Raw genomic sequence first — 27425 nt, 5'->3', positions numbered from 1 at the left:
AAAATACCAAGGAGGAATTCAAAAGGTGAGAGAACTTATTTAATATCTGGGATGAATTCTTTCTGGCATTGAGACTTTATTGTTGTTTCCTGTTAATGGACAGCAGTGTCTCAGGATAACAGAGGCTCAGGAAACACATGGTGACAGGAGGCTGAACTCCACATGCAGGATGTCCCACAGAAAAAGAAGAACAAAAAAATCATAAAATCAAGACCCCCACCTTCAGGTATTTTTAGCATGTGTTAAACAGCCTACATATGTTGATAATAAATTCACAAAGAGCGGTCTTCTATTGCTTATTATATCACAGGTATATTAATAAAAGTGCCATAGCCTACTGAACAGGGTTTCAATCAAACATATTTATTATTACTGTTTTAGAAAAACGTTTCTCTATTTGTTTTATTTAAATTAATCTTTCAACATATCATTAATTTGTAGTTTGCAATTGTTTTAATAGGCTATTTTACATTTTGAAGGAATGAATAATTACAAGAATTCGTACTACGACGAGGGCTAGTTATAAATATTAATAAAGTCAGCTGAGCGTCCAGCACGCACACTAATTCATATTCATGAGCTAAACTTCCGCCTCAGCCTTTTCACTTGCGCCACAAACTATCATCTGCATTTCAGCCAATCGGGAAGCTACACTAGGTTGCGTCACGGAACCTAATTATTATTCACAACTTAAGGCTTCGGCGTAGTAGAATTCGTAAATTCGCTCACACTCAGCAGACCTTCTGCTGCTCTTTAATTACTTTACTGAATAGTGCATCCGCTCAGCTGGGGCAATCGACAGTCATATTTGGCTAGCCTAAACTCTATCTGCTCTCTTTTTAAGTTGTGCAAAGCATATTTTCTCGAATAAGAAAAACCAAATAGGAGTTTTCTGAACAATTCTTTGGTGCAAATCGACGTGAAATTAAAAAAAACAATGGCTCAGTTCAACAAGGGCCCTGCATATGGTTTATCTGCTGAAGTGAGAAGTAAGGTAAGGTTTGAATGTTTTTACAGTTTGTGTACTTTAACGCCAGTTAAACGTCGAAATGGCGTTTGATGTTTCTTTGCCTTGCACTGAAATACGTGAATTCAAATGCATAAAAGTGTAACTGTTTCACATCAGAATGATTGCTTATCATTTCAGACATATTCAGAATCAAAAATGTCGTATATAATTTAGTACTAAACATAGGCTACTGTACTGTTAGTTTTTGAGAGAAAGCCATTGTTTCCCTTTCATCTGGTTCCTGTGATTGGATACTTCTGAGATTTTGGTTTTGGTGTCGATGCATCCTTTGTTTTACTACTCATTTTTTGTTTGTTTGTTTGTTTGTTTATGAAAGACATATGCTCATTCTTTTGCACGTAGAAATTAGAAAATAATCCGTGTTGCACTTTTCAATGAATGGAACTTTCTCTTTTGTGCATGCAACGCGTTTTCGCGCCATGCTGAGATGCTGTTTGTTATTTTCAAGACAGCACCTGACTTTTTATCACTACAAATAAAGTTTACCGTGTGTGTGAGTTATTGTGATTGGAGAAGCTTGCCTGCAGCCTGGTGTGGTGATGGTGGGTCATGATGAGGTCTTTTGTTGAGCTCTGGGTGGAGCTCCAGTTTTGAGAGAAAGCAACGAGGTTTCCGCTATCTATACAGAAACTCGAAAAAAAGAAAAGTAAAACCAATTAAACAATGGCATTATCAGCCTAAATAATCAACAATGTGTATAGTAGAGATTTAGTGAGGTTAGCGATGTAATTTGTTCTGCTTTCTGTGGAAATATATGGAAATTTAGTCGAGGTAATGCGCGTGCAGCATCTGTGATTTTTTTCTTTTCTTTTTTTTTTTTTTTTTTAAGCAGCTTTCATCCGTTTTAAAGGGCAAAATTAACAGTATGTCTGTATAACTGAATTTTACCTACTTTTGTAGTTAAAATCTCTATAGTCCCTCATTTGTAAAAAATAAAATAAAAAAAATAAACATCGTTGTCTAAAATAGACTGTTGTACACACTTAAACGGGGTTTTCTCAGGAAAAGAGGGTTAAAACGTCACACTAAATCACACTGAGGCCTTTCTGCTGAATGCAATGGAAAGTGTCCCATCTGCAGTGACTTTTTCTTTTATTGTTATTATTTTTATTCATGTTTATGGATTCCGTGTTTCACATAAACGTATCAGATTTTTTGTAGGCCTCTTGCATCAAAAGTATGCAAACTGTATATGCCACAAACGTATAGTTCTAGAAAGTAAAGTCCTTTTTGTTTATTTAGTGCCATATTTTAGTCCCCAATGCAAAGTGACATCTTGTGCACCATTCACACACCTGGGCTTGAACATGCAGCCTTTATGTTAGCCAAGACCTTTAACCGTTAGGATACACACTTCCTCATTGTCTTAATTGCTTATCTCAGTCAATAACACAACAGAAAACACATTCCTTTAGTGTCTGTGGTTGTTCATTTTAGGCCTATTCAGCAGTATTCCCATCATGCCATGTATTTCATTAAGCATATGTGTGTGAGAGAGAGAAAAAGAGAGTGTGTGTTTAGTCAGAATGAGTGGGAGGGTGGGTAAACATATAAACCACAGTGGGGTGATGCTTTCTTGAATCCTGTGCCATCTGCAGAGGTGTGACACTGAACCCCAGCTGACTTTCATGAGCACTTCATCTGGGCCATGCAAATATTTTTTAAAGAGAATTTATGACACTCCATTACTGACATTATCTTTTGAAAGCCATGTATACAACTCAAATTATAGTGTGTATGTATGTGTGTGAAGGTAATTTACTTTAACTCATATTTAATACTTGACAATAACTTGATTGTATGATTTGGCAGCCATGGCACGTATCTGTACTTTGGATCACTTTTTTTTTCATTTAAAGTTTATTTAATTGTTTTTGATCTTTTGAAATCCATTTTTCAGTTCACTAATTTGCAGTCTCTTTTTTTAATTTAAATTTGTAAAATTTATTTCTAAATCGTAAAGTATGTAAAATATATATTGTATCTTAGAGTGATGCATTACTTTGAGATTGAATTATTTTATAATGCGAGAAGAGAGAGACTGCGGACTGATACAAGAGACACGAAATTAGCACATGTACATACTGTTCAAAAGTTTGGGGTTTTAAGAATTTTTTTTTTTTTTTTTTTTTTTTTTTTTTTTAAATATAGTCTCTTAAAGCCACCAGGCCTGCATTTATTTGATCAGAAGTAAAAAAGCTGTGAAATATTATTGAAATTTAAAATAACACTTTTATGCTGTAATATATGTAAAGTGTAATATATTCCTGTGATGACCAAGCTAAATTTTCAGCAGCATTAATACAGTCTTCAGTCTTTGTGTTCCTGTGGCTCAGTGGTAGAGAATTATGTTAGCAGCGCAAAAGGTTGTGGGTTCGATTCCCAGGGAACACGTTAGGTAAAAAATGTTAGCCTGAATGCACTGTAAGTTGCTTTGGATAAAAGTGTCTGCTAAATGTATAAATGTTCAGTCTCACATAGGGCTGGACAATAATTCAATATCGATATGTATCGCGATAAAAAAATTTCAATAACGGTGATATGGTTTTTAAACACATTTCCGATATTTCGATATACAAGTGTTCCCCATACATTGATTTATTTGTGGCGTTTGACTTCGTTGAATAAATATGAGCACTGTACGTTTCAAATCAAAACATCTCGCGGGTGTTTTATATGAATGTATCTCTGAAGGGAACCGACTGTTTTCAGAAAAGTTTCGATGGCATTTTCATTTTATCTGATAAAGAAGCGTTCATAGGCGCAGCTCCTTTGATTATAGCCGTTACTGGAGAAACCGCTGGGTCTACCACTCTCACAGCGCCTCCTGCTGGCAGATAATCAGTTTGCATTCAAGCCCGGCTCCAGCAACATGCTTTTTTTTTCCTGCAGCACTCTTCATACTCTTTATACTGACTAAAGCACATTTGTTTCAATCTATATCCAAAGTACTGCAAAAACAGTTAAATTTTGAAATATTTTTACTATTTAAAATAACTGTTTTATTTTAAAATGTAGTTTATTCCTGTGATCAAAGCTGAATTTTCAGCATCATTACTCCAGTCTTGACATGATCTTCAGAAATCATTATATTATGCTGATTTGCTGATTATCAATATTTAAGAGAGTTGAGTACTTTTTTTTTTTCAGGATTCTTTGATGAATAGAAAGATCCAAAGATCAGCATTTATCTGAAACAAAGCTTTTGTAACATTACATTTTACATTTTACATTTTGATTACATTTGATTTGATTACACTATTCCATTCAAAAGCTTTGAGTCAGCATCATTTCTTTCTTTCTTTTTTTTTTTGGAAAGAAATTATAGAAATTTTTATTTAGCAGAGATGCTTTAAATTGATCAAAAGCGATGATAAAGACAATTATAATGTTAAAAAAATATTTCTATTTCAAATAAATGTTCTTCTAAACTTTCTATTCATCAAGAAACCTACTCAGCTGATTTCAACAAATTATTTTTGAGCAGCAAATCAGAATATAAGAAGGATCATGTAATCAGAGTAATGATGCTAAAAATATAGCTTTGAAATCACAGGAATAAAATACATTTTAAAATATTTCCAAATATAAAACAGTTATTTTAAATAGTAAAAATATTTCAAAATGTTACTTTTCTTGCTGTATTTTGGATCAAATAAATGCAGGCTTGGTGAGCAGAAGAGACTTCTTTAAAAACATTAAAAATCTTACTGTTCAAAAGCTTTTGACTGGTAGTATATATTAGCCTACAGTTTGAAGTTAAAGATATTAATTTTAATTAGGTGAGACTGAAATGATTTTTTTGACAGTGATTTCACATTTATTGTTTGTATGAAGGCTAAATACAAAAAATAATGTTTTTTTTTTTTTTTTTTTTTTTTGTTTTTTTTTTTCCAAAAATATTAAATGGTTTTAAATGAGGTGTCAGACTTGGCAAATTCATTTTTCATAAATGTATATACAGTGACATCTGTTGTGGGCGTTCTTGGCAGTTTTTACGAGGCTTTTTATAGTGTTCATATCGATATCGGAATTATATCGTATCGACCGAAATTAAGAAATATATCGTGATATAAATTTTGGCCATATCGTCCAGCCCTAGTCTCACATAATCCTTCAGAAATCATTCTTAATATGCTGACTTGGTGCTGAAGAAACATTTCTTCTTATAATCAATGTTAAAAACAGTTGTGCTGCTTAATATTTTTGTGGAAATCATGATACATATTTTTCAGGATTCTTTAAATAGTTCAAAGAAACAGCATTTATTTGAAATGGCAATCTTTTGTAACAAATGTCTTTACTCCCACTTTTGATCAGTTTATATCAGACATATCACCCTGCATCCCAAGACTGGTTGCCCACTGAAGCTAATCAGGGTTGAGCCTGGTCAGTACTTGGATGGGAGATGTCCTGGGAAAACTAGGTTGCTGCTGGAAGAGGTGTCAATGAGGCAAGCAGGGGGTGCTCACCTTGTGGTCTGTGTGGGTCCTAATGCCCCAGTGTAGTAATGGGGACACTATACTGACAAAAAGCAGTATATGTCTTTTGGATGAGACATTTAAACCGAGGTCCTAACTCTCTGTGGTCAACTAAAAATCCCAGGATGTTCTTCGAAAAAGAGTAGGGGTGTAACTACTGGCTGGCCCAAATTCTACCTGGCCTACCTGGCCCAAATTCGCCCATTGGCCTCTGACCACCATGGCCTCCTAACCATCCCCATACACTGATTGGCTTCATCACTCTGGCTACGTTCACACTGCAGGCTGAAACGACCCAATTCCGATTTTTTTGCCTTTATGCGACCTGTATCTGATCTTTTCATGACAGTCTGAACGACACAGATCCGATCTTTTCAAATGTGACCCCAGGCCACTTAGGTATGTGGTCCTGAATCCGATACGTATCCGATCTTTTGAAATGCGACCTCCGTCTGAACGGCCAGGCCACATGTATCCGACCCGTACGTCATGATACGCTACAAACGTCATAATTCTGCGTTGAAGTAGGCGGGAACGAGAAGATAGAAGCCACTCACATCAGTATCCCAACACTCCTGGCTGCGACTCCGCGCACACGTTTTCTCTGTACCGACGTTTGCTAACGCTGCCTCCACAAAACGCCATGGCCAAAAACCTTGCTCTCCTCCTTCTTTTTAATTTTCTTCTTAAAACGAGTAAGATTGTAATTGTGCTGGCTCCGTTGGGAAAATAACTTTAATATTGCAAAAAGAGCTCCGCTGTTGCCTACACTGTTGTTGACATCCATGTTTAACGTTAGCTACTTCCGCAAACAACGAGTGACGTCGTTGGCCGTTGAGTACTCTTCTGCGCATGCGGGTCACTTCTGGGTCATTTCACGTTCACACAGGAGATCACAAAAGGTCGCATTTAATTGAAAATGTGAACGGCCTTGCAAAAAAAACGATTTTTTTTTTTAAAAATCGGAATTGAGCATTAAGCCCTGCAGTGTGAACGTAGCCTCTGTCTCCTCTCCACCAGTTAGCTGGTGTGTGGTCGGCGTTCTGGTGCAATATGGCTGCCGTCACATCATCCAGGTGGATGCTGCACACTAGTGGTGGTTGAGGAGATTACCCCCTTCTATGTAAAGCGCTTTGAGTGCCCAGAAAAGCGCTATATAAATGTAAGGAATTATTATTATTATTATTATTTATTATTATTATTATTATTATTATTATTAATTTAATGCTTCATTGCCAATTAAAACCAATACTTCATCAAAATGGTTTGAACTCTAGAGTAAATTCATATGTATGCACAGTAGACTCTATTCCTTGGCTTTCCAGGGTTTCAGTATGTAGTGGACTAGTGGTTATAAACCAGTTGTTATGCTAACACATCTTGTAGTCTGTATATACATCTCAGACCTCGCTTCCACATTATTTGGTCTGCTAGACATTTCCAGAGCAACAGGGTGAATAATTGATCAACAGAAACAGCTGGGCTGTTCACCAAGGTCTCTTGCAGCATTAGATCTTTTTTTTAAATTTTTTTAGAGCCTTTCAGCTCAACAAATGCATAACTGAATTTTGGATTGGATCCCTTCCCTCTGTGTTGCTCTGACTGAATTCCTTAAAGTGCCCCTTTTATGGGTAATAAAAGGTTCATATTTTGGTTTTGGGAGTCCCCAACAACAGGTTGATATGCATGCAAGGTCAAAAACACTTTCATTGTCTAAAAATATGCATTTATTTTTTTCCTTTTTTGCTCAATGACTCCCAAATGAATAGTTTAACGATTCATTTTTCCAAACACCGTCTTCTAAACTGCAGGGATTGGTCTGATGACACAGTCAAGAACGCCCCTCACCATTACTGAGCCCACAGCCAATAAGGCCCCATTTACACTGCATGGTTCAAGTGACCCAATTCCGATTTTTTTCCTCTCATGTGGGCACAGATCGGATATGACCGGTGAACGTGTAAGCAGGAAAAAAACGCATGGATTCCGATTTTCTCAGATCGGATTCAGGCCTTCATTCATATGTGGTAATAAATCGGATATGAATCAGATATGTGCATTTGCGTGTGCCATGTAAGCAGACAAATCGGATATTCCCCAGTAAATGCGAGTCGTACGTCATTAAAAAAGTGACGTTAACTCAGGTGGACACCACAAACTGAGATCACATGACTTATTATAGGCGCAATGTAGGACGAAGGATACACACAGTGGAGCAATGCGGAGGTTTCATGTCTTTTAAGTCCTCTTTTTTTCTCCGCCGTATGAGACCAATGTTTTGCTGATTTTTTTTTGTTGACTTTTCAAAATATTGTGGAAAGCAAAACACTGTTTAATTTTATTTGCATCTGAATCCATTGATTTTCGTCCTGTTTTACTTCCTTTTCCGGGTCAGAACGTCTACGTTTGGTAGTTTCACCAGTGTATAGTGTAAATGCAAAAATCGGATACGGGTCACTTTTAAAAGATGATGTAAGCGGGTCGTCAAAAAAATCGGATATAGTCAGAAAATCGGATTTGGGCATCAAGACCTGCAGTGTAAATGCAGCCTTACAGAACGCCCCTCACCATTACTGAGCCCACAGCTCGGTGGTAAACACCCAAACAGCGTCTATGTGTTAGCCCAATGCAGAAACATATTGATAAAGCACTGCAGTAACGTATTGCTCTATTCTTTATCAGAACTACAAGTAATAACAATGACAAACATTCACTATTTATCCATACAATACTAGACAATTGCAAATGAACAGATACTGCTGTTAGACAGACACCTACAATGTACAATGGTTTAAGACAGGGTATGTCTAAAAACTCCCAACACTTTTCTCCTCCAACTTCAAAATCGTCCTACATAGTTGTTAAATTTTATTTTATTATTATTATTATTATTATTATTATTATTATTATTATTATTATTATTTTATTTTTAGAAAGAGTGTTTGACCATCCTTGCACTAAACACTGGGTCGGTGCTTCTGCAGCGATTTCAGATTATTTTGAAGTTGGAGGAGTAAATGAGTTGGGAGTTTTTCCACATACCCTAACTGTACCCGAACGGATTTCCCCTCACAGTGCAGAGCACAGCGTCTTCTCCACAGGAAACTGCTACTGAGTTTGAGGGAGGAGAGGTTCAAGTTTTCCCGGGTCTGCACGCACAACAAGTGGGTGGGCATAAATATGCTAATGTTTCAGTTTGACGTCACCTTGACACAGCTAAAGATTTGTTTTAAAAACGACTCGTTTTCATGACTCGTAGTCGACTTTTTCTTTTAAAAGACAATAACTTTATACACGGTGCACTTTTAGATTTAAAACTTTGCAGGATGTTTTCATTCACTTAGAGCCGTGTTACACACTGCATGAAAGGTAATTTTCAAAAATCCATAATAGGGGCACTTTAAGTACTTCTTGCAAGTGTTTCTTTTTTATTATGCACTGTTTTTGCTCTCCACATGATTTTGTCCATATGGCCAGCAGAACTCCCAACATGTTGTTCTCACATGACCAAATACAGATGTTTTCTCCATCTTCAGGAAGTTCACTCTCTGCTTTGGACCAATATCTGGAAGTCAGAGAATGTGTCGATGAACTCCTACATGTTTTTTTGTCTTCCTTTTCCTTAAATTCTCTAGTATTCACTCAGGAAAACAAGCTCTATTGTGTAGAAAATTGCAGTTGGACAGTTGGATGTGAAGACACCACAGATGTCCTAGTTGCAGAGATGGGAGGAGTCTGAGAGGGATTCAGGAGAGATCTTTTTGCTCTCATCAACCTGCTGCATGTGGTTTTTGAACCACCTTTTGGTATTAAACATCTGGCCAATACCCATTATAACAATTTTGTCTAATTAAATAAAAAATTAAAATACTAGAATCGATCTGGTTTTAAATGCACCAAGTGAATTTAGGCATCACAGCATTAGAAAGGACAGTATGAAAAATTAATGTTAATTTTGTGGTTTTCTGTAGAAGTGGTCATGAACTGAGAAATCAAAATTCCCTTGATATTTTGACACACAAAAGGTCATTGTTCTGTTAAAACTAGGGCTGCACGATAAATCGTATGCAATTTATTTAATGCGAATCTTGTCAGTAAAGACGGTTCTGTAATCAGCGCGAAATCTCCATCACGTGCGTGCTTTCAAATGGAGCAGCATTTAATACATAGAGCCATTGTTCACTGACAAGCTGCATCATTAAATGCATCATTAAATATTGCGTGTGATTTATCATGCAGCCCTAATAAAATCATCCCAAAAATTTCTTGTTAGTCTAAAATCAGCTTATAGAAAAGCCAATCTGCCAAACGACAGCTTGTGGAATGTGCCACTTTATGAGGTAATGGTGTTGCACACCCCACCTCCACAGAAGATGATCAACGCCTGCTTCTACATCATTGCCCGTTTTGCCCTGCCCACCGGTTCGTGCACATAGTGTAAACAACGAAAGAGGCAAACACAGGTCTAGGAAGAAACCAAATGATAAGGAAACTCCGAAGAAAACAAGATGCTGTATAGTGCCAAGCTGTGAAAAACAGTCTTTTCATTGCCTTCCTTCTGATCCCGACATTAGAAAAGCGTGATCAGTGGAAGAAGTTTATTTTTAATGAAGTGCCAGTTAGAACTTGGTCGTGTGTTCACTTCATTTAACTGTGGATTCGTTAAAAACAAGGCACAAAACGACAGCTAGATTGGATCCTACAGTAACGCCACATCACACAAGTGTGAGTAACTGTTTTTATTACGTGGTCCGTCACTATTGCATGTCTGTTATTACAGATAGTTTAATATGTACAGAGTATTTATGTGCTTTTGACCTAAATATTAGCAGTGTTTATTATAACCTTAATTTATAACCTTTATAAGTGGACCTCAGAACACAATACAAAATAATAAAGGCAGTTCATGACTCCTTTAACAGTGTTAAGTCTGTGTTAGATGATACAAAAAGTAATCAAAATGTGACATTAGGGAAAATGATCATGAAGAATTATCCAATATTCACTAGTATAGTAAATGTAAAATTAATAAAGTCTGATAACCAATATGATACCTATGGTATTTCATTTTTATATGCAAAAGTAATTTGATTTGCCATCAGTACACTGTCATAGCTTTTGATTGAAGGATCAGAAGTTATACCAGTCTATTGGCAAATTTATATACATTTTGGAAAATTTGAAGTTAGTTTGATTGGAAAGTGTTTGGGGTTGCTGTGTAAAGCAACATGTAAAGGCACAGGATGTATGTCAGCTCTCAAGAGTAGCTTTGTTGTAAAGTGAGATCGGAAGAAACATACAGGTTGACTGTTTTCAGCTTTGTACTGCTCTGGAGAGGTTTGTTTTCAATGTATGATGTACGTGGTGTTATGTTGTAGTGTTGATAGATGTCCACATTGGTAACTGTGACACCCGAGGCACTGTGATGAGTGACACTCGAGGCACTGTGATAAGTGATGACTATCTTTTTTTCTTTTTCTTCTGTGTTTGAGACTTTTCAATAGCATTTTAATAATGCGGTACTATATGGTCTCAATTCAAGTTCTGCATGTCATCCATCTGTTGTTCATTGATGTCTACCAGGAGACCCTTAAAGAATTATGGCTTAAGTATGGTGAGTCGGTGACACTTGGAAGGTCCTCTGGGGTTTGCCGTTGTTTCTATCACAGACCCATTTCCTGTTGTCGTAATGTTGACAGACAGCTGAAGTAAAAAAATCTCAACAGGATCCCAAAGTGAAAATCCCTTTCATGTTTATTTAAAGAGAATGATTTCAAAGAGTATAAATTATTATTTGAAGTTTCTGTGATTTTATGTATGGTAGTGATTTTTTTTAAAAAAAAAATTTATTATTATTTTTTTTACATTTACCTTGAGGAAAAAAAAGTTTAATTGCCGAAATCCTAATACAGAATTACTAGAAATCCACTAATTAGACAAATCACTCTTGCCATGGAAATAAAGGCAAAAGAGCTGCAACCAAATAATTACTTTATTATTTATTAAAATCAATGAAGTTATTATTAGTGTTCTGCAGTAACATTAGTTTCTTTTTGCATATTTTTTTAAGTGTTCTTTGTACCTTAAATCAAAGTTTGTAGTGTTATAGTCAGTTGGTTTGGTTTGTGGCTTTGAACTGTTTTTTTGAAGAATTGTTTGAAATCCCTGTGGAGAAAATAAATGGGCGAAAATACCTCTTAAACTGAGAGGGCGGTCACTGTTATGCTCTATTTGTCCATTTGTAATGGAGAATTTCTAAAAGGGCCAGACAAAGGTTTGTGCCTTTTGAAAGTGTATTTTTCTTTTATATGAATCTTAAGGCCTTTTAAAAGAAAATTGTTATACCAAGGAAACTTCCCAGTTGCCATACATTTCTTAAAAGGCTCAACAGCATTGTCAGGAAAAACAGACATGCTCCAACCTGTCACCTCTTTGGATCCTTATACGTTCAGCATGTCATTCAGTTGACGTTAGGAGCCAACCCTCATTTGTTCAGTTAATAATGGAATATGTTTTACAACTCATTTACAATTGATTCAAGACCAGAACTGTTGAAGGAAATTAAAACCTTATTGTGACATTGTAAGACTAGCCTTATTTTATTTCAAACCTGAAGTTACTTTATCTAATTATGATGCAAAACTGCATAATTGTATCTATTTATAGATGGCAGTAGTGGGGTCTGTCAGGTGTCTGGAGCTGCTTCTGAAGCCTGAGTTAACAGATAGGGCAACACTCTGTAATTTCCTGTCCATCTTACTGCACTTGACTCTAGTCCTGTGCAAACTACCCAGAGATGAAGAGTAGATGGGTTTCCAAAGCTAACCTTAAAACATGACAGTACCTGCACACTCAAAAACCCTTTGTTTTGGGATTTTCTGAATTCATGAATTGAAACTGTGCAAAAGTTTCCATGTGAGTTTCATGCACGTGTTCTCAGTTCCAGACAGTTATTTAGGTTTAACACCAGGGAACGTATCTATAGGTAGCTTACTTTTCAATATGTCATGTAAGTGGAAAAAGACATGCAACTGAAATTTAAATATGACATTGTCTAATACTGATTCTAAAACCCTAAATTTTACTTCAAGGAAAGAGCAGAGACGTGTTGGATTGAATGTTTCTTTGTATAGCAAGCCTTATAACATATAGATAACATATTGAGAAACTGTTTACGAGCAGGAGTTTTCAGTCTCTCTTTCTGGGCCCTGTAGATTGCTCAGAAGTATGACCTGCAGAAGGAGGACGAGCTGAGGCACTGGATTGAGGATGTAACGGGCATGCCAATCGGAGAAAACTTCCAGATGGGATTGAAGGATGGCGTCATACTGTGCGAGTGAGTCTGTGAGCATGATAGAAACCATGATGTGTATTTCAGTTTAGGAACTCAAAACATTGGAGCGCAGATGGCTGAGTGTTTGTTTGGTTCTAAATAATGACTTTAAGCCCATCTGTAACCTTTTGTCTTGTTTATTGTAACCCGACAATGCGCCAGAGTGTGGTGTAATTTTAATATTCAGACATGAAATACAAAAGCAAAAAAGGTTTGCCAAGCTGAAACCATGTGTTGCTCATATTATAACCAACTAGTCTGGTGTCCACACCTTCTTTTGTTTGCTGTTGCCGTTAAGAAAACTTTCCACAATGTTCCTTTAAAGCCTTTTAATGGGAAGAAATGTTGTCACATGAGGTTATCTTGGTATGCATTACCTTTCCATATTTTATTTTTTGTGAAAGGCTGCATTTATTTGACCGAAAGTAAAAAAAAAAAAAAAAAAAAAAACTTTATTTGAAATGGATATTTTGTAAAAAATATATATATATATATATATATATATATATATATATATCACTGTCACTTTTGAGTAATTGAATGTATCCTTACTGATATGTATTAATTTCTTAAAGCAAAAAAGTACTGTCCCTAAACTTTTGAACAGTAGTGTCAGTGCAAAATCAGACCATGTACAGTAAGTTGAGTCTCTCCTCTGTAGTAGTAATATTTGGTCTTTCTCATAGGCTCATTAATAAACTTCAGCCTGGATCCATTAAGAAAACAAACCACTCCAAACTTAACTGGCACAAGGTAAGGAAAACCTGTTTATGTATTGCATTGTTTCAGTGTTTTTGTGGAGTTTTTTTTATTATTATTGTTATTTTCGGTTTTATTCCAAATGTAAAATTATAATAAAAAAGCTTATTCATTTCACTGAAGCTGGAGAACCTGGGCAACTTCATCAAAGCCATTCTTGCTTATGGCCTGAAGCCTAATGACATCTTTGAGGCCAATGATCTCTTTGAGAATGGGAATATGACTCAAGTCCAGACCACACTTCTTGCTTTGGCCAGCATGGTGAGTTTTGTGCAAAACATTTTGGATGGAGATGATGAATCTTACTCTGGGTGACTAAATGTCTCTTGTTAGCCTTTGGCTAATAAATTCTTAGTTTTTATTTGCCAGTGTGTGAGTTGGAGGCTAATTATAAGTTTAGCACAGATATATTTTCACTTGCTGAACACTCTGACTGAACGCTTGAGAATTTCGCTCTCCAAGTGATCTGTATTTTGTACTGTACTATTTCAATTCAGCTCAACTGATGTGCAGCATGCCTGTATTTGATGTACCGTAAACTCTAGTGCGAAGGTGTCGTCGCTTTGCTGATAGTGCTTTGTTTCTCACACATGCAAAGTGAAAGATCGAAAGTCTTGCTGAATCGACACGTACATGTAAACAATATTCTTAGTTGTATTGTCCTGTCGAAATAATTTCATTTAGAATTATTCCGCTTTTAAAGGTGCCCTATTATGCCCCTTTTACAAGTTGTAAAATAAGTGTCTAATGTCTCCAGAGTGTGAATGTGAAGTTTTATCTCAAAATACCCCACAGATAATTTTTTATAGCTCGTTGCAATTGCTACTTTTAGGGTATGAGCCAAAATGTACCGTTTTTGTCCCTTTAAATGCAAATGAGCTGGTGCTCCAGCCTCCCTTTTCAGAGGAGTGCGGAGCTTCAAGAGCTCATGCTCACGGGCATACCAGTGTTACGGTTTAACTGGTGGTGACCATGTGACCGACTTCACATTGCTTCCAAATGCAATTTTTAACTACCACATTCCTATTTATGATCATTCTGGTAGCATGTGAAGGCAGCATCAGTGAAAACAGGCAGAGACAATGGTAGCTTTAGCAACATTAGCCTTACAGAGAGCCAAGAGGCTATTTTGGAATACAAAATATGAGGCGTGATGCTTACTTTGTCTGGAGTCTGGATGTTTGTATTGATCCCTCTTTCAGAAGCAACCTTTACACAACTCCAGCACTGAACTGACCCTCGTTTGTGAGGCAGTCCAGCGTAAAATGATTAGCACAAACATATAGGACTTTTCCATTTTTTTTTTTTTTTTTCCCGGGTCATTTCCTTTGAAAATTAAATTTAACCACCGTGTCCTCAGCAGTCTATGGAGAATCCTATGTTCGTTGGTGCATCCCAACACACACCCATTGTAATGCCTCTTTGGCACTGACAATGTATCTCCAGCAGCCACAGGGAGAAAACAGTAATGGTGTACTGCTGCTACTCACTCAGGGCTTTGTCCATGCTAATAGGGCAGAGAGCATCACAAATGGGCGGGAATTCCCAAGTATGATGTCATAATTGGGAGAAATCTGGAACCACTTGTTTGCAGACTGTTTATGATTTATTGGGATTATTGGGATTATTTTTACCATTATAGGCTGGTTGTTTTCACACACTGTGTAAACCAGTGGTCAGCAACAGGCGGTCCGCGGGCCACAACTGGCCCGCCAGCAATAATATCTGGCCTGCGCCCACAGCCAGATTATTTTGATAGCAGCTGGTTCTGAAATAGATCTGTAATGACCGCAACAGTTACTCACAATCAGAGTATGTGAGCTGAGTGATTTTGACTGGAGCGAGGAGTGGATTTTTTTTTTGTTAAGTCAGTGTCGTGGTTTTCACATTTGCTCCAAGAGCACTCCACCACCGCTCCATCACAATTCATGCCAAAAGTCCGTGATATAATTACATATTTAGCAATAATTCAGATGTTAAACATATTTAGCTAGCTTGATAGAGAAGGATCACTCAAATCGGAAAGAATGTGAAGCAATGATGATGGCAACGGACATGAGCGGGAAGTTATAGTTCTCAATGAATTAGTTTGTTCCTTCTAGATGTATTTATTTTCAGCTGAAAGCATGATTTTAAACAAGTACTACAACTTATTCACATGCAATCGCTCTCTCAATAATGCATTCAAACAAATGTAATGCAGTGCTACTTCATCTGTATATATCTGATTTCTAATGAGCAGAAATCTGTAAGAAAAGCATCGGTAGGTAAAATAACTGACGAAAATGTAGGCTACTGTTATTTTCATCTCAAAATTTGCACCGCAAAAAGCAGCAATTATACGTTTTAATGCTAACAACCATATTATTAGCTTGTCTTGTGGTAGGAAAAAATTTTGCACACTAGTGTTCTAATAAGCCACTTTGAAGCTTTTTTTTTTTTTAAATATACGATATGAACAGAACTGTGCTATTTCAAACATACTGAAATACTTTAGACATGAGCGAAGGCAGAGCACTGTTTCTGATATCAGTGAGCGAGGAATGGCGCAGGAGTGGGAAATGGTGAAGCTGGAGCGGAGTGGTTATTAAATGCTCAGCGCGGAGAGGAAATTGTTGTCCATTCCGCTCACATACTCTGCCGGACACCGCCACACAAATGTGGCTTTTTGTTAATAAATGTCCGCCTACAGGATTTAACACAGAGTAACAGCTCACTACCAGTTACAAAAGACACAGTAACAGTCTGTCACAGGCAATTCCAGTTGCATTTTTCATCAATAAATTTCTTAAATTATCCTTTGACTATGTTCTGGCCCACCATCTAGTGGCAAAAACTTTTTGGGGCCCGATGCCAAACTTCCTTGCCGGCTCCTGGTATAAACTGTGGTCAGACACTTTATAAGAGTAAGTTTTGCATTCTATGGCACCTTTAAGAACAAGCAGAAGATATGCCAGTTTCTCCAATAGTGGGCGGAACTAATGTACAAACGGCAGTTCACTGGCTGGTGCTCATCTTTTACCATCCCCGTTTTGATTTTAGCACGTCAGTTAAAGCGAACGCTTACAACATGATTAATATTCATAAACCCAGCAGTTAGTAGTAGTATTAGTAGTTGTTGTTGTTGTTGTTATTATTGGCGGTCCCGCTTATTATTATTATTATATTATTATTATTATCTATTATTATTATTTATTATTTTTATTTATTATTATTATTATTATTATTATTATTATTAGAAGATACTACTATTTATGACCAACAATATCTTAAGCGCCACCACCAGTCCTAAGTTCAGTTAAAATGACAAATATGAATTCATACATGGTTACCAAGTTTTAGTTCTAATCACTAGTTCTATCATTACATGGTGTTTTATTATTACATTATCATAATAAAGCCTAATGCTTGATTGACCGATGTTAAGAGTGTACATTCAGATACTTAAGAAGCTGTGCCATTTTACAAAGATAAGCTGGTTTGTTGGAATCAAATAGTAGTATAATACTACATTGTGTGTGTGTGTTGTCTGATGTATATATGTATTTGGCAGCGTGAAAACTACTGCCAACGTGCTGTGTGTGGATTCCACAGATCCAGTATATATATATATAATATATATACGTTATTGATTAACTAACACAATAATTTACAAAAACTCACAAAAACACAAAAATCGACAAACAGTTTCTGCCAGCTAAAATTAGTAATTGCCTTCTTTAATATTATGAAAGTTGCATTAACGCATTAATTGATTAACGGCGACAATTATTTTATCACATGCTAACAGAGTATTTTAATATTATGAAAGTCTGTTGCTCACTGGCTCTGAATACACATACAGACAAACCATGGGTCACAGAAGGGGTTGGGATGTTGATCAGTACTGGCTTGGGATGGGTGTCATCACGCGTTTAAAACAATGAGAGCATTTGGGGTGGGCCTAAGACTGCAGCAGCGCTTATGAGTCATGACTTCATAAGTGTGAAATAGAAAGTTTCCGACAGCACGTGAAGACAGCAGAGAAGCGCTCTCGTTCAGCACAGTGGAGTGCATCATTTTGTTAACTTTGTGGTTTATTATTTTGAGTCGTTTGGGATGTGGTAACACACGGCCCTCTCACAATATATTGCTTTACAGATCTATCACTTTTGCCGCTCGGAAATGTTCACGCAATCGTGCTGCACACATCATAAGTTCCGCGCTCCAGCTCACCGATCTATATATATAACTGAACCATGCTCTGGCCCACCTCTTCCAACCGAGCCAGGGACAGCTAAACGAACCGAGCGCAGCACGGAGCGATCACACTAGTCAAACGAACCGGGCTTTGGGGGTCAGATGCGCTCTGGAAACTGTTAAGATTGCCGTGTGAGTACACCTTATCTTCCGCATCCCGCACACAGAAGTCTCTACGCACTCGCCCATCAAGTGTTGTCCCACACCGCACTCTGTTGCATTGGGTCCCATGATCGTGCTGGTCTCTACTCGGAAGGTGCCTGTCACACTGTTATGATCAAGGCTTTTCATAATTTGTTTTTTTATAACGAACTATAAAATATTTTCTATAAAAACGTTAATGCCCTGGCAGTGGCAAATAGCTTTGGTTTTATATTTAATTTGATTACATTAAATAAAAAATAAAAGAAAAAAAATAAACTACTACAACTGCTACTTTGTAAAAGGAATACTTCTTCTGTAAAAAAGCATGTTTTGTTTAAAGTGTTTGCAAACCAAATGTTATTTCACTTCATAACACACAACATTACAATTAAATATAAAAATTTCATAATAAACCAATTAATCACCTGTGTGTGTGTGTGTGTAAAATAGCAAATAATCACCTCTATTAAACTAAAACCGCGTGTGTGTGTGTTAAACTACGTGCGTGTGTGTGTGTAAAATAGTATATCAGTCTGGCGAGTAAACTAAAACCTTTACTAGCCAAAGGTGATTATATTTCCAAGGTGTGCGTAGAGGGTTGTGTTATAATGCTACTTTCGTTCTTTCATTCAAAGGCAAAAACCAAAGGTATGGACACAAAACTTGACATTGGTGTAAAGTATGCAGACAAGCACACCCGCAACTTTGATGGCGAGAAAATGAAGGCTGGTCAGTGTGTGATTGGACTGCAGGTGAGGACCTCTGTCTAGTGACTTTATTTGGTTCTTATGTTGTCGCTTTAGGAAACCTTTTAAAATTATTTTTTATCTTAGGATATCATCAGTAAGATTCCCTCAGTCTTGCTTTGTATATTCATACACATCCTTTATTTTCTCAATGTTAGATGGGGACAAATAAATGCGCTAGTCAGGCTGGGATGACCGCTTATGGTACCAGGAGACATCTGTATGACCCAAAGACTCAAGCAGACAAGCCCTTTGACCAAACCACAATCAGCCTGCAGATGGGCACTAATAAAGGAGCAAGCCAGGTGAGTGTGAATTTAAAGGAATAGTTCCCCCAAAAATGTACATTCTGTCATCATTAGGGACTTTTGCACAAGGTTGATCGAGGAACTTCGTTAAAGGAACTAGGCACCAGAGTGGTTCCCTGAGCACTATAAGTTCCCCTTGGCCCATTTTCCTGCTTGCATTTTCACTGCCAGTATGAACTCTGAAGTAACTTAAGACAGCTGACAGTGATGTCATTAAAGTGGAGGGAAAAAAACCCTCCTATTATCATATGTTTTACTTTAGAGAGGAAAAGTAATATTTCTGTGTTTATCCAGTGTAGGGTGGCGTGAAGTAGTATGGAGCGCTATAAACACATGTACTGTAATGTCTGCCTTAAGGTGCCCTCTTGCAGAAACTCCAAATATGCTTCACAGAAGTAATATAGACAAAATATCCCTAATACGAATCCCTATCGCTGAGCTGAATGAAAGGAAGATATAAACACTTTGGCGATCACTTAATAAATTTATATTATGAACAGATTTATTGTAGGCTTTTATTCACATATAAACACAAATACACGAGGGTAAATGAGACATTTTTCATTATTGGGTGAACTAACCCTTTAAGAGTGACAGTGCAGTCACATACCTTTGCCAAAATTCCACAGAGAAAGTGCAATTGTCTCAATAGGAATCTACACAATCTGTATTTTCACATTTGAAACATTTTCCCATTCATATGTCACATCGGATTCAAGTTTGTTGAACTTTTAACATGCAAATTTACCACTAGAAAGCTGCTTGGTTTGGAAGTGATCTCTTTAGTAGGCAGTACTCTATTGCATTGCCAAACTATTGACAATGGACCTACTTTGACCATGAATTTCATAGAAGGTTCGCTAATGCGACCAGGCCTTGAGAAACGGCTGTCAAATCCTGCTCCTGGAGGGCCAGTGTCCGGCAGAGTTCTGCTGCTTTCTGCCCCAAACATATTTGCCTGGAAGTTTCTAGTGATCATGAAGATCTTGACTATCTGGTTCTGGTGTGTTTAATTGGGGTTTGAACTAAACTCTGCAGGACATTTTATTAGGTGGATGCCCAATTCAAACTTCAGTTTTCACTTTATTCACCCTTTTCTTCTCCTTCAGGCTGGCATGTTGGCCCCCGGCACCAGGAGGGATATTTTTGACCAGAAAGTGGCTGTCCAGCCGCTGGACAACTCCACCATCTCGCTGCAGATGGGCACCAACAAGGTGGCCTCTCAGAAGGGCATGAGCGTGTACGGGCTGGGCAGACAGATATACGACCCCAAATACTGCACCTCCCCCACCGAGCCCACCATCCACAGCAATGGAAGCCAGGGCACCGGCACCAATTGCTCTGAGATCAGCGACATCGACTACCAGGCTGAATATCAGGATGAGTACCAGGCAGACTACCACAATGAATACAGAGCCCACTATGACCATGGCATTGACTATTAAACTGCAAGCTTACAGCACAGATTCATATTTTTGGATCCTCACATAAACAGAGCGAGTTTTTTTTCTTTTTTTTTTCTCTCGCTAGCCTTTTTTATACGACAAGAAACAGATGTTAAGAAGAGCCTTTCCTATATCATTGTTCCTCTGATAATACAGTATTTTGTTAGCTGGATAGACAATAGACTATAGTCTTATGTTTTAAAAGTTTATCCCTTTTTAAAAGTCGAAATGGGTTAGAGAAGCAGTGTATGTGTTCGTCAAAAGTCATTCATGGCATGTTAACTACAATCTCTGATTGTTTGAGGGGTTTTTGTGTGTGTGTGTGTGTGTGTGTGTGTGTGTGGTGTGTGTGTGTGTTTGTGTGTGTGTGTGTGTGTGTGTTGTTGTGAGTGTGTGTTGTTGTGTGTTTGTGTGTGTGTGTTTCCATATGTGTGTGTGTGTGTGTGTTTTACTTCCAGCCTTTTAAATCATTTGACCAAACAACACCTTGCTAAATTGTGCCATAGGGCCTCATCCCAATTGTCTTGTATTTATTGCCAGTAATAATCAATAGAGACCTCAGTCCTGTTGAATGGCTATTTTTTTTTTTTTAATGAATAAAGTTTTTAATTTTCCAGTCAAGTCTGTTGTCATTGATTAAATCAAATAGTCTTTCATGTTTATCAGTAGGTTTTGTCATATATTTGTGAATTTTTATTTTGTCTGTAAATAAGTGCACACACATGCCAAATTCATCTGATTAAAAATAGTGAAAACGCAGAAAGAAAAATTTGTATGTATATACGTGAGTATGGGTTTTTTTTTTCTGCATTTTCACTTTATTTTTGATCAGATGAATTTGGAATTAATCAGCTCCACCAGATTTACATCTTTGCTAAACCATCCTGGAAATGATGAGCCCTTGGGTTTAAATAAGGGGCATCAGCAAGTCTGAATGCTGCCTTGTGTCTGCATGGAGAAGGAAACTGAGCTGAAGAGTGAGAAATCATCTAGCACTGTCTGGCTGATCTCAGGACTGGCCAGTATAAAGGGTTTGTGAGAAAAGCAGCGAACCCCCACCTCTTCCCGCAAACACCCTGACGGGGAATAATCCCTGCTTTGTGTGCCTGTGGAATTTGGCTCTGATAATGCAGCACTCAATTAGACAGTCTGACAGAACAGCACAGGTTTCCCTTAGTAACGTTCTCTTTGTATCAAATGTGACTCCACTTAAGCAGTTCGAAAGCTGCTACCTGCTTTGGGAAGAGCTTTAGTTTTACAGAAAAGTCCTGCTGTTTTAGTATACAATAATTCCTAACTTATTAGTAATGTTAAAAACTGGGTAATGAAAGTGGACGGAGCAAAGGACACTTTTTGTTTTTCTCACTTAATGAATTTGCTAAAAAGTGGATGCATCAACTCTTTTAATGCACTGAATATATAGAATATAGAGCCCCTAATGATAAAAATATTAGGTTTTTCCATTCTCTTGCCCAAAGTATTGCTTCCCTCTGAGATACTTTGTGTACTCTCACAAAACTGGTGTTCTCTCTCAAAACTGTTACTTTTTCCCAAGAAAGTTTGTTTTTCTACCACCTACTACAAAACATTTGTGAGCGAATGCAAATTTTATTGGAAGACAAAAGTTTTGACTCGTTTAAATTATGAGTTGTTATGAGAGTGCATTGCATGTTATCCATTTTCATTTAAATGACTCAATTCTAATAAACTGACTTGAAGTGAACTTTCAGCAAACAAGCTGGGCTGAGATTTCAAATGACCCTGCAGGCATAAGTAAATACATAAACAAAATATATATATATAAATATATACACACACACACACACAGGTGTATCTCAGTAAATTAGAATGTCTTGGAAAGGTTCATTTATTTCAGTAATTCAGCTCAAATTGTGAAACTTGTGTTTTAAATAAATTCAGTGCACACAGACAGAAGTAGTGTAAGTCTTTGGTTCTTTTAATTGTGATGATTTTGGTTCACATTTAACAAAACCCCACCAATTCACTATCTCAACAAATTAGAATACTTCATAAAACCAAAAAAAAAAAACATTTTTAGTGAATTGTTGGCCTTCTGGAAAGTATGTTCATTTACTGAACATGTACTCAATACTTGGTAGGAGCTCCTTTTGCTTTAATCACTGCCTCAACTCCACGCGGCATGGAGGTGATCAGCTTGTGGCACTGCTGAGGTGGTATGGAAGCCCAGGTTTCTTTGACAGTGGCTTTCAGCTCATCTTTTGTTTCTCATTTTCCTCTTGACAATACCCCATAGATTCTCTTGAATTGGTGGGTTTTTGTTAAATGTAAGCCAAAATCATCACAATTAAAAGAACCAAAGACTTAAACTACTTCAGTCTGTGTGCATTGAATTTATTTAATACACAAGTTTCACAATTTGAGTTGGATTAAAAAAATTAACTTTTCCATGACATTCTAATATATTGAGATGCACCTGTATATAGTATTGTATGGAAAAGCATTTAGCAGAAGACGACAATAATTAGTTTAGCTTTCATCAGGGATTTTTGCATTAATGCTGTTTTTTCCACATGTGAAACATGAAGCAGATAAATGATATAAAGGAAAATCTTAGAGGTATGAGCTCATGTATGCCAGAAAATGTCAGTCTCAAAAAAAGCATCTCTGAAAACACTGAAGTAACTTGAAACTTGAAATATTTGAATGCCTGTGGCATGAGCTTCTCCTCTTCAGTTACAAAAGCTGGACTGTATATCTGCCAACCGTTCTGTTCTGACGATGAGTCGTCTCATTCAGGCTTTACAACACAGTGTGAATACTTTATCACATAAGGCATGGCTTCAAGTACATGAGGTTGGATTGGGGTTTTTGATTAGTTCTTTCCACTCGTGGCCCAAAGAGACTTCCTCTCAGCATTCAGATGGACACCACAGCTGCCAAGGGACTGAGGCTGGAAATTGTTTGTCACTCCTCTTTCTCTGTGTCCCCTCACTGCTTACTGTGCTAGTTTGTACTCTGGACAGATATGACTGAAAGTTGATTTTTGCCTTATGAATCATTGGATATGATTTCTGTGAGAGCAGGACAGCTTCCACTGTTTCTTTAAAGTATGTTTGCTTAAAACTATAATATTTTAGTTTATGACCTTTGGCTATTCCGTTCAGATGTTAGCTGTGGGAATAGTACACTGGACATGATGCCAAGAGCTTTTCCTTGTCTTTTACTCTTACTTACAACATGACAACTCAGTGTGCTCTGCTTTTTCTAAATTCCAGTCTCTGTACTACTAGGTGTCACTAAATAGAAGTGCCAAAATGGTTGTTTTAAACAGGTTTCTTAAACATTTCCCTTGTCCTCCATTGGTCAAAAAAAAAAAAATAATAATAATAATAGCCCTGTTCTAAACCCAACAATAATGCTCAAATAAACAAAGCAATGTTTTAAAAGGGATGCTTAGGGAAATCAGCCAATAAAGTCTGGCTTGCTCAGAAGTTACACACCTCAAGAAATTAAAAGATTTACTGGTTTTTAGTCCATGTACATTATATTACCAATCAAACCCTTTGGGTAAGATTTTTGTTTTTGCAAGAAATCTCTTATGGTCACCAAGGCTCAAAAATACAATAAACAGTATAATATTGTGAAATATTATCCTAATTATAATAACCTTTTCTATTTTAATATATTTTAAAATGTAATTTATTCCTGTGATGGCAAAGCTGAATTTTCAGCATCATTACTCAGTCTTCAATGCCACATGATTCTTCAGAAATCATTCTAATGCTGATGTGCTGCTCAGTCCAAAAATAAATATTTTATTAACATTATCAGTTTACTGTCGCTTCTGATCAGTTTAATGAATCCTTGCTAAATAAAAGTATTAATTTCTTAAAAATCTGACTGACCCAAACTCTTGAATGTTAGTGTATATGCTAGTGTAGCTCATAATTTAGCAGGCTGTTTTATATGCATTTAAATTCTTTGCTTTAACTAACTTGAAACATGGAGATGCGACAATCTCTTTATGATTTAGGTGATGGGACTGTGCAGAGAGACCTGCTGACTAGTGGGAGAATCACACCCTCTTGAGTGTCCTGCCCTCAGACTCATGTTACAGACCAATCTTGAGAACAAACAACTTTTTTTGAAAATGATCCATTGTATTTATTTATTTATTTAATTGTCATATCTTTAACAACATTACCAATTTACATGAGAATGTAGATAACCAGAAGGTGGCGCTCACATATAAAGGCACAAAGAGAGCCTATGAAAGAATTAAGCTTAACACAAAGAGACAAGCATGTTTTGCTAACAGAATGATTTCCAGCTGGTCAGGAAAGGTAGAAGCCACTATTAACACTGAACTTATCAGTAAAAGCAACACGAAACTGCTGATAACTGTGAGAATGATCAGTCATGAACATTCCAGCCAAAACGGGATTTCAGCACTTCAGAATGAGAAAACACAGCAAATATATCTGCTCTGCACAATACCAGCTTTGTTCAGTGAATTCCATAGTGAACCATAGCATGTGGATCACGTGCTTAATGATCTTAAAAGCTTCCTTTGAATAAAATCTTTAGTAAATATAATTCAAGTGCAGCAGATGATGATTACATAAAATGGTGAAAGTTATATCGCAGCTTTCTTTTTCATCTCACCCAAAACAAAATAAATTTACAGTAGAATGTCCAAGCTGCTTTTCTACATTAACCCTTTAAGCCCTGAAGGTGCATTTTTGCCAAAGTGGCATACACAAAAAAATAAAAAAAATTACTCATGATTCCAAAACCGTAGGAGAGTCAAAAAGGCTGGTATTGTTTGATAGAAATCTTTCCATATTCTTAGGGGAAAACAATTCTTTACATTTGGACATTCTCATGCTGAGAAATAGGGGATAAAATGTAAGGACATTTTTCAAAATTATCTGAAGACTCTCAGGACAGTTGATAGGCCACTGCTGCGTGATAAAAAGACTCTCAGGACAGTTGATAGGCCACTGCTGCGTGTTGTCACAAAAGCTTATCATTTGCAAGTGTTTTTAAGCCTTGCCAATTTAAACATTCAAAAAAAGTTTAAAGCATTCAAACACAAGACTTGGAAAAACTCAACTGAGTACTTGTGAGCTCTTTTCGGTGCACACACAGAGAACGACACCAGACAGCAACACCTAACTGAGCTCTCCTTCGCATCCTCCAGCACCTAAATGAACAAATACAAACTGCAGTTTAAACATGCAAACAGAAAAATGTGAAAGAGTCCAATTCAGCACCCACACGCGGTGTTCTGTGCGCAGAGGGCGCACACAGAGAGATGCGTCTCAAAGCATTTGTACACCTTGAATTTGCCTCTTCTTCCTCTTGTACCGAAAAATACATACAAAATTATGTCAAAATACCTGTCTTGGAGAAAAACTGTTGGTTATGTCTTAAGTCAGTGGTTCCCAATCCTGGACCTGGAGAACCCCCAACACTGCATGCTTTTGGTGTCTCTCTTATCTGACACATACATTTGAGGTCTCTGAGTCTTCACTAATGAGCTGATGAGTTTAATCAGGTGTGTTTGAATAGGGTGACATCTAAAATGTGCAGTGTTGGGGGTTCTCCAGGACCAGGATTGGGAATCACTGTCTTAAGTGAAAGTAAACAGTGGAGAAAGAAATCGGATGTGTATCATTATAATGGAGACATTGTCTCTTAAAGTGACCGCGCCTAACTGCTGTAATGTTAATTCAAGAAAATGAAATAAAGAAAATCACTCACTGTTCTTTACTGAACTACTTTGTAGTTTTTACAAGAATTAATCCACAGTCAAACCAACAATTATTCAGACAGCAGATATAATTTTTTATATATTTTTTACTAGTGGGTGCAGGAAACTATAGTTCATTTATGTAAGTGAGTATAGTAAAATAAAGTATACTGTGACATATTATACCCCAAAATTCTTCATAGAATGGACTACCAGTAAAATTGAAAAAAAAAAAAAATTAAGGGACCAAAAACCTGACCTTGGATGTTTTTTGCTTAAGTGTTTTTTCTTTAATTGCTATGCGAACTTTTAGACTGAACTAAATTAAGCATTGCTTGGTAATTTGTCAACAAAGTATTGATAGTTGTATAAATATTGTCATACTAACAGTTGATTGTAATCCATTACATACCTTTCTATCAAAGTTATCTGACATTATCAAGATGAATTTGTTCTGACACAGTTTAACTCTGAGTTCTTGTCAAATGTTATGACGATTTTCTAAACTATAGCAAATAAACTGTGATAATGTGAGAAATGTTGAAGGTGTCTGAATAAATTTTGTTTTGACTGAATATTTAATTTTTATAGTGAAGACTATGCAGAGCTATTTTACATTTGATTATTCGGTTTCTGTACCTGAACACCTACAATATAAAAAAAAAAAAAAAAAAAAAAAAAACCTTAAACGTGTAAAAAGTACAAATAAATAAATAGAACGAACATAAAAATTAAACAATTTCAAACGAAAATGAAAATATGAAAAATGGCCCTTGAGTGCACACATTTTTCTTACATTTTATCACCTATTTCTCAGCATGAGAATGTCCAAATGTAAATAATTGTTTTCCCCTAAAAATATAGAAAGATTTCTATCAAACGATACCAGCCTTTTTGACTCTACTACGGTTTTGAAATCATGAGTCATTTTTTTGTGTATGCCACTTTGGCAAAAATGCACCTTAGGGGCTTAAGGGGTTAATGTAGAAAAGCAGCTTGGACATTCTACTGTAAATTTATTTTGTTTGGGTGAGATGAAATTTCAAACAGGGCCCACTGTTACAGTGCAATTTTCCACGATCAATGTTTCATGAAGTTATGAAAGAAAACGGCATGTGAAAGGTACCGGGACACTTTGGGTTTAAAGGGTTAAATAAATGTAAATAGCGACCACATCTGTACATTTTCAGTGAATAGCAACTT

General features: G+C 36.8%; 1 protein-coding gene across 1 annotated transcript; it reads left to right on the top strand.

Annotated features, from left to right (window-relative positions):
• The first annotated feature begins 701 nt into the window (after positions 1-701).
• Positions 702-20828, top strand: LOC109106997 (calponin-3-like). The gene is made up of 7 exons (XM_042771836.1): positions 702-994; positions 12726-12847; positions 13531-13597; positions 13727-13864; positions 18622-18738; positions 18891-19037; positions 20150-20828. Exons 1-7 carry the CDS (start codon positions 938-940, stop codon positions 20483-20485), a joined length of 984 nt encoding a protein of 327 aa, XP_042627770.1. The 5' UTR covers positions 702-937; the 3' UTR covers positions 20486-20828.
• Positions 20829-27425: the final 6597 nt, after the last annotated feature.

This window comes from Cyprinus carpio, chromosome A2, assembly GCF_018340385.1.
Source record: "Cyprinus carpio isolate SPL01 chromosome A2, ASM1834038v1, whole genome shotgun sequence".
NCBI classification, from domain to species: Eukaryota; Metazoa; Chordata; class Actinopteri; order Cypriniformes; family Cyprinidae; genus Cyprinus; species Cyprinus carpio.
This window is presented reverse-complemented; position numbering and strand designations above follow the sequence as displayed.

Excerpts from the sequence above, each read along its gene's own strand:
- LOC109106997 (XM_042771836.1), top strand. The coding sequence starts at position 938 with ATGGCTCAGTTCAACAAGGGCCCTGCATATGGTTTATCTGCTGAAGTG. Across the intron at positions 13,598-13,726 it reads CCAAACTTAACTGGCACAAG|CTGGAGAACCTGGGCAACTT; the intron begins GTAAGGAAAACC and ends ATTTCACTGAAG. Across the intron at positions 18,739-18,890 it reads AGTGTGTGATTGGACTGCAG|ATGGGGACAAATAAATGCGC; the intron begins GTGAGGACCTCT and ends TCTCAATGTTAG.